The sequence below is a fragment of the Mustelus asterias genome, chromosome 12, assembly GCF_964213995.1.
Source record: "Mustelus asterias chromosome 12, sMusAst1.hap1.1, whole genome shotgun sequence".
In the NCBI taxonomy this organism is placed as follows: domain Eukaryota; kingdom Metazoa; phylum Chordata; class Chondrichthyes; order Carcharhiniformes; family Triakidae; genus Mustelus; species Mustelus asterias.
This window is the reverse complement of record NC_135812.1, coordinates 106708159-106726778: the sequence shown is the minus strand read 5'-3', so window position 1 is coordinate 106726778 and position 18620 is coordinate 106708159. Positions and strand designations below refer to the sequence as shown.

The 18620-nt window shown below is 44.2% G+C and overlaps 1 protein-coding gene across 3 annotated transcripts in view; it reads right to left on the bottom strand.

Moving 5' to 3' along the window:
* Window positions 1-4792: 4792 nt before the first annotated feature.
* Window positions 4793-18620, bottom strand: part of crlf3 (cytokine receptor-like factor 3) — a 57216-nt gene continuing 43388 nt past the window's right edge. For all 3 annotated transcript variants that reach the window (XM_078225806.1, XM_078225807.1, XM_078225805.1), the window contains exons 6-9: window positions 16492-16714; window positions 15081-15213; window positions 10244-10356; window positions 4793-8041 (exon numbers count right to left, since the gene is read on the bottom strand). In XM_078225806.1, the coding sequence (XP_078081932.1) occupies window positions 7788-8041; window positions 10244-10356; window positions 15081-15213; window positions 16492-16714 (723 nt within the window). In that variant the 3' untranslated portion in view covers window positions 4793-7787. The remainder of the gene's footprint in view (window positions 8042-10243; window positions 10357-15080; window positions 15214-16491; window positions 16715-18620) is intronic.

The window sequence follows — 18620 nt, the reverse complement described above, 5'->3', positions numbered from 1 at the left end:
AAATTTTGTCTACTCCTTCATGATATCCATCCTGCATGTGCTTCCTGTATGTCAGCCACAATTGAAAACAAAACTGTTACTCACTAGATGTTCCATGTTCAGATAGTTACTAGCAATGATGGTTGACTGGAGAAGGGACAGGAACAGCTAAACGTTGACCATTGAGGCTACACATAGTGACTCTATTGTCACTAGCTGACATTGCCAAATCTGAGATCTTGTAGAGCTGCGAAAGTGGACCATTAGCAAATTTATCTGCTAGCCCATTGGCCTCCATTTTTCCTCTATACTTTCTGGAGCATTAACCTGAAGAATTAGCTCACCATAGTAATTTCATGGAGAAAATTGAGTTTCTAGAATGTGCCAGGTCTTGTCATGAGGACATAAAGTTTCCTCCACCAAAGCACATTAGTGAGCATTGGCACAGTGGTTAACTCTGCTGCCTCACAGCGCCAGGGACCCGGGTTCAATTCCCAGCTTGGGTCACTGTCTATGTGGAGTTTGCATATTCTCCCCTTGTCTGCGTGGGTTTCCGCCCACAGTCTGAAAGTCGTGCTGGTTAGGTGCATTGATCCGAACAGGTGCCGGACTGTGGTGACTAGGGGAATTTCACAGTAACTTCATTGCAGTGTTAATGTAAGCCTTGTGACTAATAAATAAACTTTACTTTGACCCCCTTGGATTTTTATGATATTCCCAGCACTTTGTTTTCTGGTGCTGGCTCACAAATGACCAAATTTTATTAACTTTTGCAGCATGCCAGTGTGGCAAGGTAGCCTTCACTACCTGCCTACCAAACCCAGCAACATTCTGGGTGTTGTAGCATAGCAGAAATCTATTTGGTCCATCTCGTATGTTCTTTTAACTGAAGTTCTTTTAGTCCCAATTTCCTTTCCTTACCTTGCTTTTCTAAATGCTCACTTATTCCCTATCAAAGGTGACTTCTGAATCAGTTATCTGTTTTTGGTGTTAAAACACTCCCATGTTCTGATTCTCAGGCAGTGGAGTTTCCTCATTAATCTGCGAGATGAAATAAACGGCCTTATCCTTATAATGTTCTGCAGCTTTCGAATCTTTAAACCTGGAACCTTTTGTTCCAGGCCCCGATTGTTTATTTTCCAAATGCTGCCATTCTAGATTAGCTGAACCCCTTGATTTTATCAGTAAACTTGCATCACCTGGAAGGTATTGTATTTTGACCATTCCCATGCTGTTATCTCAAGTTAAAACCATTTAAAGGCTCAGATTTTCCACCCATCCTCCTGATACTTTTAACACCCTTAGGACCAAATGTATTTTGAATATTGGTTGCATTCTCTACTGTCAGCTTGGCAGATTGTTCCAAAACACTGTTAAGCTTTGATCATTTAATTCATAGGTTTGAATCTTGTGGCCTCTTGTCCTGTCTGAGATTCAATTTAACTTTGTTGGAAGCATCTGAACATTGTAGATAAAATGGTCTTTATCCTGAGGGTTAATGTAATACAAATAACTAATCTCCCCTTAGACATGCTGCAGGTGGTTACATTTCATATTTCTAACTTGCGTACAGCACAGAACTAGGCTACTTGGTGCCCGAGATGAATACTGTAGATGCTTGCTCGTATTTGTTCTTCAATTCAATCACAAAAGGCTTTATTTGGTTCTTCTAGCATGTTATCCATTCTTGTACTTTCTTTAAATCAATATTGAGCCCTTTTCCTATCCAAAAGTCGTCTTCAGGAAAGTTGACTTGCAATTCCAGCCCTTAGCAGTGTTTCAGTAAAGCTATGATATGCTTTCAAGTGTATCTGGACTCAACTCGTATGCTTGTTTCATTAGCCTGACCATCTTTAATGGTGTATACACTTAAGTTTGATGTTGCCTTTGTCACCAATTTTTTGCTGTTCATTTCCAGCTTATTTTCCTTCTGAATTTATGTTGCGGTTTCCAACCCTGCCAAACTCTCATAAAGCCTCTGCACTGTTGTGCCCCATTGAGATGCAAGCCATCCTCATACAGGATTCTTTCTCCAACCCCTGCCCCCACCCTCCAGAATTGGCCTAAGAATCTAAAGCCCCCCACTCCTGCACCATATCTCTATCCATTCAGTTATCTGACCTATCCGTTTACTGTGCTCCAGTGTATGGCAGCAGGGATTACCCTGGAGATTATCATTTGATGTCCTGTTCCTCGCCTCTTACCAATGTTGTTCATCCTCATTTTCACCCCCCTCTCAACATGTTCTGCACCCTTTGTGACATTCTTGCCCCGTCACTAGTGATGTAACATGCCATTATTCATCTGCAGATGTGACTACCCATTTTCCTTGAATCTTCTAACCTGGCCCCACCACGTCCTTTTTACAGCTGACCCATCTATTGTGGTGTGGGCTTGGCTCTGGCTAGTCACCAAAGGAACCATCACTCAATTGAGATGGAGATGCCAGCGTTGGAGTGGGGTGGGCACAATAAGAAGGCCTTCACCAGATGTAGAAGCAGTGCTCTGAAAGCTCATGATTCCAAATAAACCTGTTGGACTTTAACCTGGAGTTGTGCGACTTCTTACTGTGATTACACAGAATACCAGAGAGCAAGATTCACTCGTGACTCCTTCACTTCACCCTTGTTTCTCTGGCTGTCCCAATTTGCCATCACCGCACAATCTTTGGGCATAACCACCACCTAAAACATAGCTTGACTTTGCAAATGCATTGCAATGACTTCTGCTCTGGCTCGGAAAAATGGAGCTCCAGCTTCTACAGCTGCCAATAGTTTGCGCACCCATGGGTTTTGGAGTTCTAATGTGGCACAGGAAGCACCTCTTAGACTAAATTGCACTTTCCAGAAATGAACAGAAGACTTGTCTGATGTTGACAAAACAAAATTCCCTTCTGCTGTTACTTTGTCTCCTTCTGCACTGCCCTCATCCCCCTGGTTACTCTAGAATTTGTTGTTTATCCCTTCCACTCTGCTTCCCAATCACTTCGGGTTTCTGCATCCTTATTCTGGGCTCTCTGCTTTTTAGAAACTGACCTCTGAAAGACTACCTCTTAGCAAAATAGTAAGATGTTAACTAAGGCACTAGGAAGAGCTATGTATATCTATATCAATCTGAAACGTAAGTGGCAGCTATCTTCAATTGAATTCATACAAAATTAAACCAAATCAACTTGTTACCCACCAATCTGATGCTCCTGAATTTCTTGGTGTCACCTTTTGTGCTGTGACCCTGACTTGCCACTCATTCCTTGCTACTATGATTTGCTGGTCTCCAGGTTTCCCCTCAAATTTATGATTACAGAAACTAACAACTGAGTGACAGGAAATAGTGAGTAACAGTTAATGGATGTTTCTCAAGCTGGAGAAATTCCCCAGAGGTTGGGACCATTGCTTTTTCTAAATATAAATAACCTTGACAGGGCACAACTTCAGAATTTGTAGATAATTGAAAGCATTGTGAACTGAGGCTAGTGTAGAACTTAAAAGACAAGTTAGTGGAATGGACAGACAAGTGACAGATGGAATTAATTACTCTGCATTAGACTTTTAATAGAACATGGAGAGATGTAGGAATAAATATACAACTCTTTAAAAAAGGGTGTGCAGAACCAGAGGGATCTGGGTGTTTTTGTGCAGTTATTGAAGGCAGCAGCCCAGGTTGAGAAAGTGGTTTGTAAAGCAGTTTCTTGGGCTTTAATAGGGGCATCAATGTGTGAATGTCACACTTTAGGACGCAAAGGCATTAGGGTGCACGTGAAAGTTTGAGATTGGTTCTAGGGATGTTTCCTTGCTTTTGCTACCAAATAAACCTGTTGGACTTTAACCTGGTGTTGTTAAACTTCTTACTATGTTAAAGTCCAACAGGGTTATTTGGTATCACCAGCTTTTGGAGTGCTGCTCCATCATCAGGTGAGAAGGAGCAGCGCTCCGAAAGCTTGTGATACTAAATAAACCTCCATAGAATCCCTACCATATGGAAGGAGGCCATGTGGCCCATCGAGTCTGTACTGACCACAATCCCACCCAGGTCCTATTCCCATAACCCCACATATTTACCCTTGACACTGACTATGCTAAATTGACCCTAATCAACCTAACCCACACATCTTTGGAGTGTGGGATGAAACTGGAGCATGTGGAGGAAACCCACACAGATATGGGGAGAATGTGCAAACTCCACACAGTGACCAAGACTGGAATTGAACCTGGATCCCTGGCACTATGATGCAGCAGTGCTTACCACTGTGCTGCCCAAACCTGTTGGACTTTAACCTTGTATTGTGAGACTTCTTACTGTGCCCACCCCAGTCCAATACCAGCATCTCCACATTGTTTCCTTGAAGGCTGAGAAGAGATGTGGATAGAGTAGAATCCCCTACAGTGCAGGAGGCTGCCATTTGGCCTAGTGAGTTTGCACTGACTTTGACATTTTACTCAGGACTACCCTCTGCACTATCCCAGTAATCCCACACATTCCACTAATTCCCCCTTACCTACACGTTTGGACACTAAGGGGCATATTTGGACTGTAGATGGGGAGAAACTTGGATGAAAGGATTGATAATGAGGGCACAGATTTAAAGTAATTGGCAATAAAGCAAAAACGTGAAAAGTTCAAAATGGTTAAGGTTTGGAATGCACTGTTCCGGTGTGGTGGGAGGAGGTTGAGGCAGACATGGACTGAATGGCTCTTGCCCTTGTGCTATTAAAGACTCTGAACTCATCCTGCTTTTGTTATGGGAGCAGTAGAAATGGGTTTATTAAGCAAGTAAAGAAGCTTTGAAAACTATTCAGTAATTCTTCAGATATATAAAATGGTTAAAAAACATTTTCAACTTTATTAGAAATACATGTAATACATTTTCAAGATTAAAGGCAAGCAGGTTTTCACAGCCAGGATGTGTTGCACAAAGCTTGGATGCAACAAAATTGTGAAAAGGTTGCAATCTGGAGGTTTGTTCCTTTTTGAGAAAAGGCACTCAGCTACAGTTGTGATCTGAGGCAATGGCTTGGTATTTGCACTACCAGAGCTGAAAGCCAATTTACAGTATGAGATAGGCCATTCATTCTTGGAATTACTGTTACCTGCTGCTTGAGAGAGAACAGTTCCACTGCTGATAGCTTCTGATATGTCACCTTCCTTGTTCTTTACAGTTGAGCTTAATATTGAAAATATCCCATTTTTTTTCCACGTAACCCTACACGAAGGTTGAGGGATGTCAATTTGGACTAGAAAGCTTCTCAAATTTTTCCAAACACCCCTCCTTTGCCAGAAGGAATGGAAGGCAAGTATCACTCCCCTGCCAGATATAAATTGGAACACAGCTCCACCTCCACCACTCAGGCCAACATGAGCGTTGCAGTCAGCTCAGATGCAGAAAACAAATCTACATCCAAGGTTCCGGGTTTAGCACCACACGAGAAAGTGAACTCACTAGGGTGCTTTTTAAAACTTTCATTTTTGCTTCAAGTACAATCTAATACTTGGACTGTAAACCCATCTGGCCAATCTTCTTTAAATCTTCCTAATTGCATTTAACCATATTAGGGTTTGGAAATCTTAAGTTATGACAATATAAAAAGATTGACATATATATGGGCACTTTGAAACACAATGATTGTCCTTTAGAAAATGAGGCTTGTGTGTATAAAGGCACAATTCACCTAATGGTTGGGCACTTAAGACCATTCACAGTGAAAGGTGAAAATATAAAAGATAACTCCACAATTTCACTTATTAGAAACTGTAAACTTGTCATGCAATAATTACCACCATGCAGGGGTTGAGATGCAGCAACAGTGAAATGGCGAGGTAACGTAGTCACTGCATTTACATAGGTTGTTTTCATAATAAATACCGGCATAGCAATTTATAAATGGAAATATAAAATTGAGGATCGAATCTATGACTTTAAAATGGGAACTAAATTATTGGATATCCTGATCCAATCATCCCCCAAAGTCAGATCCCATTTCACTTGAAGTTTTGGTCTTCACTCCCTGTATCTAACATGGGGAATCCATCGATATACACAGCAGCAATTTCACAGCAAAAATACAGGCGAACTACGCCCTAGTCAAAGAACTTTCCAAAAACGCTTTAGAATCTTAAATACTATAAAATGCATTTTTTTTTCCTGCTCATCTAAATTTAATGAGAAATGGAACACACTCTTCAGTCACATCCAATTTTTGGAACCAGTGCGTTTCAGATTTCCATGAATCAGTGTATTTTTCAATCTGTACACCAATAGATCTGTCAATTAAGTATTTACCCACCAAAGGATAAAAGAGCACCAGGAATGATCTTTCCCAAATCTCCAGGTCCCCAAAATGTCAAACTAGACAATCTGGCAAATAATAGAATGACCAATTGGAATAGTAACTGGTCAAAAATTCAAAGGTCCAGGCTGGTGCTGCTCAAAGATGCATATAATTCCTGTTTTTGAATCACATGCATATTTACTCTCAACATAACGCTATAACCGTGCACTGGGAAGAGCAGTACAGAAAGGCATTGTTAAACAAGAGTCCACCCTGGCAAAACTGCATTTTGCTAAGTTGTAGATACAACAGATCTTTCGTTTACTAATAAATTCTCCCTTTTACTACCAGTTGGTGATTAGGCAAGAACTGTCTGCGTAATTGCTATCTAATAAATATTAAAAATCAGACCCAAACATTTAAAATGTAGAACGTGGTGTGGTTAATGTTAACAGCATTTAAGGGGAAGCTGGATAAATAAATGAGGGGGGGGAAAGGGGTATGTGGAGCATTAATAGGGGCACAGTTCTGTTGCCTAAATGGCCTGTATCGTAAATTCTAAGTTGCCAGAGGTTTGCAAGTTGTCGATTCTCAGTCCATTGAAACAACTGAATGATTCCTATATTTAAGGCCAAAACATTTTAAAACTTATTTCACAAACTTACAGTTTGCAGACGGCACCATAATTTTAATATCCCTGCAGCCACAAGCGCTTCTTTTAAGAAGTTTGTTTTGTGAACAGATATAAAAGTTACACACCAGCTTTATTCTGTGTACGTCAGAGCTTAGTACAAACTGATATAAAACCGTTCACATTTGCACTCTGGAGATTTTCTCCTCGTCCAGGTTGTGTGGTGTTCACATACAGCACAATTCTCTGCTGCGCTTTGAACTGGGCCAAAAACAGAAAATCTTTCTCCTCGTTAGACCAGGTCCCAGGCACCAGTGACTCTCATTGCATTTGACTAAATAATTTGTAACCTGGCATTTCATTATGGAACATGGCACTCGGCCGGGCAGGATAGGAGAAAAGTCATCAGAAGGGCACAGGCAGTATTTATCACCTCTCATTTGACTGATGACAGGAAGTTCAGCAACGTTCATCCTGACAAAGCAATGAACAAACACTGGCCTGACTTCAGGAGTCAGAGCAACATAATTCCACACGGATGGACAGATTTCATCATCATCACCACAGCGAGTGTGTGACAGAATCGCCAGGACTCTCCAGATCTAACGCACATTGAGGAATTCAGTCACTTTCCGCTGCCTCTTAAATGTTTAATATATTTTTAAGCTTTTGTTTAAATAATTACTGGAAAGATAAAACAAAAATGCCCCTTTACCTTTCCTTCACCCCAAACTGCCCTCAACACAATGCAGCAGCTCAGGACATTTCCAATGATGGGATTTTTTTTAAAAACTAGAATATGAGGACTATCCTTTACAGTGAAGCTTCCAGCGTTTGCACAGGCATTGAGTAGCCGTATCTTGAGTGCTAACAGGTCCCATTAGAAGTGACGATTTACCCCTCATTGGAGTCTAAAATACCAGTACTTTCCAACCTGGATACACAAAGGAACATCCAAAATATAACGCTTCGCAAGGCTGGTCGAGCAGCCAGTCAAACACGACTTCTCGGTTTCCAGAGCTTATAATCACTCGCAGCTTGAAACTAGCCGTATCGCTGAAGCCCAAACCCAGGCTGACAACTTCCATGTCAAAGGTTACCGATGACCCAGTGGAAACACAAGGCAGCTGATTGGTCATTTCTTTGCCATTCACAAATACCGCCCCTAAAAAACAAAATGATGAAACGAGTTATTCACACACAGGATGTGATCATCACTGGCAAGATCAGCATTCATCACCTGGAATACTGTGAACAAACTGGGTCTCCTTATCTAGGGAAAGATACACTGACGGTCCAGAGAAAGTTCACTAGGTTGATAACGGGTATTGAGGGAGTGAGGTTAAGTAGATTGGGCTGTACTCATTGGAATTTAGGAGGAGGAGAGGTGATGGCATGGTGGTTCGCACTGCTGCCTCACATCGCCAGGGACCCAGGTTCGATTCCCAGTTTGGGTCACTGTCTGTGTGGAGTTTGCACGTTCTCCCAGTGTTTGTGTGGGTTTCCTCCCACAGTCCAAAGATGTGCAAGTTAGGTGAATTGACCATGCTAAAATTGCCCCTTAGTGTCAGGGGGACGAGCTAGGATAAATGTAGGGGGTTATGACGATAGGGCCTGGGTGGGATTGTGGTCAGTACAGACTCGATGGGCCGAATGGCCTCCTTTTGTACTGTAGGGATTCTATGACCTTATTGAGACATCGGATTCTCAGGAGGCTTGACTGAGAGGTTGATTCCCCTTGTGTGAGAGTCTAGGACCAGAGGGCATAATCTCAGTGAGCGGGTCACTCATTTAAGACAGAGACGAGGAGGAATCTCTTCTGAGGAGGGGTGAATCTGTGAAATTCTTTGCCGCAGAGGGCTGTAGAGGCTGGGTCGTTAAGTAAGTTCAAGGCTGAGATAGGCAGATTTTTAATCAGTAAGGGAATCAAAGGCTAAAGGGATAACACGGGAAAGTGGAGTTGAGGATTATATCAGATCAGTCATGATCTCACTGAATGGCGGAGCAGACTTGATGGGCTGAATGGCCTACTTCTGCTCCTATGTCTCATCACCCAGCTCTAATTCCCCTTGAGAAAGTGGCAGTGAATGTAACTGAGTGACTTGCTAGGCCAGAGGATAGTTAAGAGTCCACCACATTGCTGAGGGTCTGGAGTCACATATAGACCAGGCCAAGTAAAGATGGCATAGTTCCTTCCCTGACTGACAGTGAACCAGATGCCAATGCCACTGATATTAGCTTTTTAATCCAGAAAACCCTCAGCTGTCACAGCCTGATTGGAATTGGTGCCTGTGGGTTACTAGTCCAGTAACATAAGCCACTGTGCAACCACACCCAGAATTAAACCTAATGCTCAGACTGCTGTAGGGAGGTGAAACAGAGACTCGGATTTCACAGGCATTGAGGAGACGGGGTTTGCAGCAATGGGAATTGGAGCAAGAGGCCAACTGGATGTTTTCAGCTTTTCTTTGCTTCAAGTCACACTGTCTGACTGAGATATTGTATTGGTTTTGCATCTTTTCATTCCTCAGGAACTCCTCAAAAGTATTTCACACACAATAAAATGTCCCGAGATGCAGAGATTATTGTTAGGGAGGCAGCAGCTTTGTGCAGAGTTTACACTTTCTTGACAAATATAAATGAGATAAATAACCAGTTAATCTTTAAATGATGTGGGTGGAGGGATGTACACTAACTAGGACACCAGAAAAAATCCCTTCTCTTTGTGGGATGTTCAGGAGTCACCCGGGCCACCAGAATAGGCAGACGGTCACCAGACGGAGGTTTAACATCTGGCCCAGTTGGTAACGTGTCAGGGGAACGCACCACTTTCTCAGCACTACCCCCCTGTCCCATTAATGAAGCGTCAGCATGGCCAAGCTCCAACTCCTGGTACAGGGCTCAAACTCTTATCAACTGAGCCAAGCAAACAGAGCAGCACAGTGCCAGGGTCCATAGCCAATCTCTGTTGAGCCACCCAATTTCAGCCCCTGTACCTCAGATTGGGAGGGATGACCCTGCTCCTGAATGTTGTGTAGTAACACTGACTGGATGGTGGGGTACTTGCCCACTACTAACAGAACAGGAGATGACCCCCAGAAGGGAGTAAGCACATTGTAACACACTCCAATGCTTTTTTTTCATTACTTTTGTTCCAAGAGGATCTTGAAGCAACAATTCGTTATTACTTTGAGTCTTCAGACATTGCAAGATCACGGACATCTACAGTGAGCTCCACTGTGGGACACTGCAGAACAAACACCATCAAGGTTCCTGCAAGTATATTAGAACTTTGGAAAGAGACTAAAGGAGCGATCCTTGGAGAAACAGCCCAGCCCACACAAACAGCCCCATTCCGTTTCTTTACCATTTGAGCTGATGCAAACAGCCTTGTCTCTCTGCAAGGAATCACATTCATTTTGGGGCTCGACACACACTCCGATACTGTCTCTCTTATCCGGTGGTCCTGCCGCCTCCATTCTGCGAACAAAATAAAAACACAGCCTGTTAGAAAATCTCTTCTGGCTCCGTGTTTGGCAAAGGCAAGTTAGTGCTGAGGAAATAAAAGAACAAAATTGCATTCGAATAGCCCCTGTCTCACAAGACAAGATACAAACACTAAGAACAGATTCAGTATACAAATCACAAGCTGCAACCCTCTCCCCTACAAACACAAACCAATATAGATTGAGGGTCGGTTTTCAAGTGTCTCATTCAAGCTCTAATAGGTCTGAACCCTTTTTACAAACTGTATCACCCATAAAAAGTGATGGTTTCAATTATCAACTTGCAATATCTGGAAATAAATATTTGATTTGATTTATTGTCACATGCATTAGTATACAGTGAAAAGTATTGTTTCTTGTGCACTGTACAGACAAAGCGTACCGTACATAGAGAAGGAAAGGAGAGGGTGCAGAATGTAGTGTCACACACATAGCTAGGGTCACTGCAGAACAGACATATCAATGTTCTCGCATGGTGTATTAGAACTTTGGAAAGAGACGAAAAGAACGATCCTTGGAGAAACAGCCCGGCCCACACCAACAGCCCCATTCAGTTTCTTTACCATTTGAGCTGATGCAAACAGCCTCGCCTCTCTGCAAGGAATCACATTCACCTTGTGGCAAATTCTACAGCAATCCTCATACACAATGCATGCACTACATTGAAACAATGGAGGGAAAGGTTTGAAAATGAAGAGTAGTTTGGGAAGTGAAAGGCACAGGGAGAGAGACGGGTGCGTATGGAGCCTAGGACAGAGATAGAGAGAGACAGAGAGAGGAGGGAGAGGGTGCAGAGGGAGAGAGAGAGAAAGAGAGAGATGCAGTGTTAGCCCTCCAGCTGCCTCCTTCCCTGTCTCCAGCCCTTCCTGTGACTACCCCACCCCCCCCGCCCCACTAACTAACTAGACTTTGTTCCTCGGGTACCATGTGGGACAAAGAGGAGGAGAACTTCACCAGCCCGAGTCCATCACAATATCTTTAGCTCCAGACTAGGAGGGTGAACCTTGATTGGAAGGTCATCCTTAAAACGTATTTCACCAAGTCTTCTTTGGCCAGTCCATCTGGTGATGTCCTTGTACACTTGGGAGGTGAAATCTCCATCCTGACACTTATAGTTGTCTCTACACCACAGTGTCCTACCAGTCACCCCTGTAGCATTTTCTCATTGGTGATGCCGGCTCGTGATGTGATGCCCAGGATCTCACGTTGGCAATGCTGGTGAAAGGCGTCCAACATAAGGAACACCTTTGCTGTTCTCTGCCATGTCTCGCTGGCATTGACTGTAGTTGATACTGCTGTGTATGTTCACCCCCTTCCTCACAGGGATTCCAAGTTTTATGCCTAAATAAGAGACCGAGAGCCATGTCTCAGCCCTCTCTCTCTCTCTCTTCCACACCTCAGCCAGATGATGAAGCAGCTTCAGCTGGGAATTACAGTTCAGATATCCTACTTTTTAATCAAAGTGTGGTCCATTGAGCTGAGCTCTGACATGTCTCAATTGACCAGACCTGACTCTCAATCAGAGCAAACCACTCGCCAACAGATATCGAACAGAGGATTATTAAGCCAAAAACTTCTGTTCCTTAAAGAGGTCAACAGTAAGGACAAAGCCGATGATACAAAAATCATACATAAACTCTGGCCAGAGTGAACCTGGTGAACACGCCTGCAATAGATGATCTGATCATTGCTGTTCGTGAGAGCTTGCTGTGTGTAAATTGGGCGACACATTTCCTACTTAACAGCATCTAAACTTCAGAATGACCCAATCAGCTGCAAAGTGCTTTTGCAAATTTCAAAACCCCAAGATTGAAATGGAAAGGAAGGAACATGACGAATTTACATTTCTATAGCGCCGTTCACAACTTCAGAATTCCTCAAACTGCTCAAGCTTCACTCGTGTGGGTTTGGGTGTTTGCAGCAGACCCACTGGAGATCCACCTCATATCTCGTTCCCAACGACTCAAGGCAGCGCATAACAAGACAAGGCACCCAGTTAAAATGAGAGATTAGGAAGAGAGATCTTCTTGGATTATTTGTCCTGGTTTGATTTATTATTGTCACATGTATTAACATACAGTGAAAAGTATTGTTTCTTGCGTGCTATACAGACAAAGCATACCGTTCATAGAGAAGGAAAGGAGAGAGTGCAAAATGTAGTGTTACAGTCATAGCTATGGTGTAGAGAAAGATCAACTTAATGCAAGGTAGGTCCATTCAAAAGTCTGACAGCAGCAGGGAAGAAGCTATTCTTGAGTCGGTTGGTACGTGACCTCAGAATTTTGCATCTTTTTTCCATGGAAGAAGGTGGAAGAGAGTATGTCTGGGGTGCGTGGGGTCCTTGATTATGCTGGCTGCTTTTCTGAGGCAGTGGGAAGTGTAGACAGAGTCAATGGATGGGAGGCTGGTTTGCGTGATGGACTGGGCTTCGTTCACGACCCTTTGTAGTTCCTTGTGGTCTTCGGCAGAACAGGGGCCATACCAAGAAAAATGCTTTCTATGGTGCATCTGTAAAAATTGGAGAGAGTCATAGCGGATGCACGGTGGCGCAGTGGTTAGCACTGCTGTCTCACAGTGCTGGGGACCTGGGTTCGATTCCCGGCTTTGGACACTGTCTGTGTGGAGTCTGCACGTTCTGCCTGTGTCTGTGTGGGTTTCCTCCCACAGTCCGAAAGACGTGCTGGTTAGGTGCATTGGCCGTGCTAAATTCTCTCCCTCAGTGTACCCAAACAGGTGCCGGAGTGTGGCGACTAGGGGATTTTCACAGTAACTTAATTACAGTGTTAATGCAAGCCTACTTGTGACAGTAATAAATAAACTTTAAACTTTAGCAGACATGCCAAATTTCCTTAGCCTCCTGAGAAAGTAGAGGCATTGGTGGGCTTTCTTAACTATAGTGTCAGCATGGGGGGACCAGGACAAGTTGTTGGTGATCTGCACATCTAATATTTTGAAGCTCTCGACCATTTCTATGTCATCCCGTTGATGTAGACAGGGACATATTCTCCACTACGCTTCCTGAAGTCAATGACAATCTCTTTCGTTTTACTAACATTGAGGGAGAGATTATTGTTGCCGCACCAGTTCACCAGATTCTCTATCTCATTCCTGTATTCCGTCTCGTCATTGTCTGAGATCCGACCCACTACGGTGATGTCATCAGCAAACTTGAAAATCGAATTGGAGGGGAATTTGGCCGCACAGTTATAGGTGTACAAGGAGTACAGTAGGGGGCTGAGAACACAGCCTTGTGGGGCACCGGTGTTGAGGATGATCATGGAGGAGGTGTTGTTGCCTATCCTTACTGATTGTGGTCTGTGAGTTAGGAAGTTCAGGATCCAGTTCCAAAGGGAGGAGCCGAGCCCCGGGCCACAGAGTTTGGAGATGAATTTTGTCGGAATAATGGTGTTGAAGGCTGAGCTGTAGTCAATAAATAAGAATCTGACATTGGTGTCTTTGTTATCTAGGTGTTCCATGGTCGAGTGTAGGGCCAGGGAGATGGCGTCTGCTGTAGACCTGTTGTACGATAGGCGAACTGTAATGGATCCAGGCAATCTGGGAGGCCGGAATTGATTTGTGCCATGACTAACCTTTCAAAGCACTTCATACTGATGGATGTCAGAGCCACCGGGCAATAGTCATTAAGGCACGCTCCCTGGCTTTCACAGAGCGGATCACAGGTTGTGAAGGGTTCGGTCTCAGCAGTTAGAGAGACATGGCACTCAGGAATGAACACTGAACAGCAGCAGTTCAGTGAGAACAATCCGAGCTTGACTGTTCTTTCTGCCCTGGAACCATTTTCTGCCTCAGGAGGGAGGCGGTGGCCTAGTGGCATTATCGCTCGGCTATTAATCCAGAAACTCAGATAATGTTCTGGGGACCCGGGTTCGAATCCCGCCACGGCAGATGGTAGAATTTGAATTCAATTTTAAAAATCTGGAATTAAGAATCTACTGATGACCGTGAAACGATTGTCGATTGTCAGAAAAACCCATCTGGATCACTAATGTCCTTTAGGGAAGGAATTCTACGATTCTTACCCTGGTCTGGCCTACATGTGACACCAGAGCCACAGCAATGTGGTTGACTCTCAACTGCTCTCTGAAATGGCCTAGCAAGCCACACAGTGCAAAGGCAATTAGGGATTGCCCCAAAACGAAGGAAATTGTCATCGACTTCAGGAAGTGTAGTGGAGAACATGTCCCTGTCTACATCAATGGATGAAGTAGAAATGGTCGAGAGCTTCAAAATTTTAGGTGTCCAGACCTGTCCTGGTCTCCCCATGAACGAATAAATAAATTAGAAATTAGGGATTAATGCCCTCTGGCTGGCATGGACAAGATGGGCTGAATGGCTTCCTTCTGTGCTGTGACTTTTCTATGGTTCTGTGGGTATATTGATCAGAAGTTCATTGGTCTGTTCAAAAGTGTAGAAGCTGTAAGAACACTAACCACTCTCATTCGCCTCGACCTTTCTCTCAGCCAAACACCTCAGCAGCTCTTGTGATTTGCTGCCAGTCTCTCCAGGGAATCTGTTTCCCACACTGATCACACGCCATCCAAAGCCTCCAATCTAAACTCTCAGATGGGCTGAAGGTGGTGAACTAAGTTGGAGTTTACAGTCTCGACCCTGCAGCCAGTTACACTTTCTGTCGGTGAGTTTGAGAAACAATAATAATGGCAGCAGTAAAGCACTTACCTAAATGTCAGCGTCTGTCCGCTGGTGTAAGTGGGTTCCTTGGAGTATAACACACCGGATGAAGGAGAATCATTCCTGAGTGCCATGTCTCTCCGACTGCTGAGACTGAACCCTTCGCAACCTGTGATCCATTCTGTGAACAAGATTCAACACAGATTCAACATGGATGACTGCACAGTTCTGTCTATTTAAGTTTCAGTCCACTCTCTTAGTTAAGGATTCCTCAGTATCACAGCAATATGGAACTTTTCACTTAGTCGAAAACACTCTGTGCATCCTGTTTAGATATCAAATCTATAAAGGCCGAGTTATATTCTGGATAACCAGAGACTAGGAAGTTAGTGGGACTGATGTACAAGGCGAGATTGGGTCGGTTAGGATTAAATTGCTGGGGTTTAATAGACTGAGGGGAGATCTCATTGAAACCTATAAAATTCTAACAGGATTAGACAGGGTGGATGCAGGAAGGATGTTCCTGATGGTGGGGAGTCCAGAACCAGGGGTCACATTCTGAAGATACAGGGTAGACCGTTTAGGACAGAGACAAGGAGAAATTTCTTCACCCAGAGAGCGGTCAGCCTGTGGAATTCACTACCACAGAAAGTAGTTGACGCAAAAACATTGTATGTTTTCCAAAAAGGAGTTAGATACAGCACAGAGGGCAGCATGATGGCTTAGTGGTTAGCACTGCTGCCTCACAGCACCAAGGGCCTGGGTTCGATTCCCAGCTTGGGTCACTGTCTGTGTAGAGTTTGCACGTTCTCCCCATGTCTGCGTGGGTTTCCTCCGCGTGCTCCGGTTTCCTCCCACAGTCCAAAGATGTGCGGGTTAGGTGAATTGACCATGATAAATTGCCAGAGGGATGAGCTAGGGTAAAATGCATGGGGTTATGGGGATAGGGCCTGGTTGGGATTGTGGTCAGTGCAGATTCAATGGGCTGAATGGCCTCCTTCTGCACTGTAGATTCTATAATTCTATGATTCACTTGGGGTGAAAGGGGTCAAAGGATATGGGAGAGAAAGTGGGAACAGGTCACTGAGTTGGATAATCAGCCATGATCATGTTGAACGGCAGAGCAGGTTCAAAGGGCCGAATGGCCTCCTCCTGCTCCTATTTTCTATGTTTTAAATTTAATCAGTGCTGATTTAATGATGTCAGCCTGGATCTTATGGGCTAATGCAACCGGCTTTAGTGCTGCAGATCTTGAGTGTGTCTGGAGGGGGACAACATTGAGAGTTGGAGGGAGGGAAAAGAAAGAGAGAGATGAAGGAAGGGAAAATAGACCAAGAGGAGGAAAAGAGACCAAGCGAGCACGGCAGAAAGAAGAGTGAGAAAACAGGTGTCTCTGGGTGGGGAGAGACCGAGCAAACGGAGAAATCCTGAGAGCATTGCTGTTAATGGACTAACTGACCGTGTGCAGTCAGAGTGGTGTACCCGCTCTGTGGAATACTCCAAGGACTCCACTCCAGGCGTCCTTCTCTCCGCGCACACACACGGAACGTGTAGTTAACATTCGGGTCAATGTGCAAAACCACAAACTCAGTATCAGGCCCAATGTAGACGTCGTCAAATTGGCCGGCGGTGCTTTTACAGAACTGTAACCGATATTCCCGTGTCACAAAGTCTTCATCATCCTAACAACAAAACACAAGAGATCAGTCCGCATCGTTTACATTTCAGCAGGGCCCCGTCGCGAGTAATTGCACCTAAGTGAGACTCCGAGACCAGGAAAGGCCACGACTTCTTGCAAGCTGTGCCCAGCGTACCTTCTAATTATATCTTTTACTCTCGTTCTATGCTGCTAAAACTTCATTGTAACTCTTTAACAATGCTCTAATTCTTCCCTGCTGCCCTCCGACCTTTGAATGGACTTACCTCATATTAAGTTGATCTTTCCCTACACCATAGCTATGACTGTAACGCTACACTCTGCACTGTCTCTCATTTCCTTCACTATGAACGGTATGCTTTGTATAGCACAAGAAACAATACTTTTCATTGTATACTAATACATGTGGCAATAATAAATCAAATCAAATCCAACCCAACTCCCACTGACCCATTACTCCATTTTTACTGACTGACGCTGCCTGAGTTTGGACAGCGGAGTGTGAACAATTTTGAGTGAAGAGGGGGGACTGAAAAATTTGAGTGTTATTAACACTTGAGATTCAGTCAGATCTAAAGCTGTGAACATCAAGTCTGGACCATTTTAAACTCAGACAGGAATCTGAACGGAATTGACCAACACAGCAGACCTGAAGCTTATTTCCAGCGTCCAATAAAGCTCGTCTGTTCCCTCTGGTGGTCACTATCAGAAATGCGCAGACAGAATTGTCACGTTTCCTACATTAGAATCATGGAGCCATTTGGCCCATGGTCCAATTTGTCTCTTCTCTCCTCCTCCTCCCACCCCCCTGCAGCCAATCGCTCTTTCCCCATAGCCCTACATTTTAAAATATTTTTCCAGTCTCTATTAGTGGGTGGCACAGTGCTGCCTCAGAGCGCCAGGGACCCGGGTTCAATTCCAGCCTCGGGTCACTGTCTGTGTGGAGTTTGCATGTTCTCCCTGCATTTGCCTGGGTTTCCTCCGGGTGCTCCTGTTTTCTCCCACAGTCCAAAGATGTGCAAGTTAGGTGGATTGGCCGTGTTAAATCAACCCTTAGTGTCAGGGGGATTTGCAGGGTAAATATGTGGGGTTGCGGGAATAGGGCCTGGGTGGGATTGTGGTCGGTGCAGACTCGATGGGTGAATGGCCTCCTTCTGCACTGTAGGGATTCTATGATTCTATTCAATTCTTTGTAAAGTAACTAAAACTGCTTCCACTGCCCTTTTAAGGCAGCTCACTCCAGATCACAACTCACTGTGTGAAAACAACTCTCAGTTCTTTAGCCAATTACCGTAAATCTGTGTTTTCTGCCGAGGAGAAACAGTAAGAAGTCTCACAACACCAGGTTAAAGTCCAACAGATTTATTTGGTATCACGAGCTTTCGGAGCTGAATGCTACTCCTTCATCAGGAGAAACAATTTCTTCTTTTATTCTATGAAAATCCCTGAATTTTGAGCACCTCTATTAAATCTCTTAAAAATGTTTAAGTTGGAAAGTGAATAACAGTCTTACATCATTCAAGGAAGCAACTCAACACGTTCAGGAATTTTTTTGGGGGGGCGGGGGTACTGGGGAAGAGAAAAAAAAATTCACACAGAGGATATCAGTCAAAATCTTTACTACCACTCATTGTCCAAAGAAGTGAGAGTTCGGACAGGGTACAATGTGCCAGCTACGCTGTGCAACACCTCCCAACCCCAGTCAAACAGGAGGGAAATCCTGAGGAGCTTTGCTTTCAATGGACTGACTAACTAACCCTCCGCAATCAGAACATTGTTCTGTGGGTCTCAGGCAAGCACCAGTGCAGATGGTCCATGTACTCAGCTTGTCCAGTCCCTGAGGGAGACTGACAAACACCATGGCTGCATCGTGGCACAGTGGTTAGCACTGCTGCCTCACAGCGCCAGGGACCCAGGTTCGATTCCCGGCT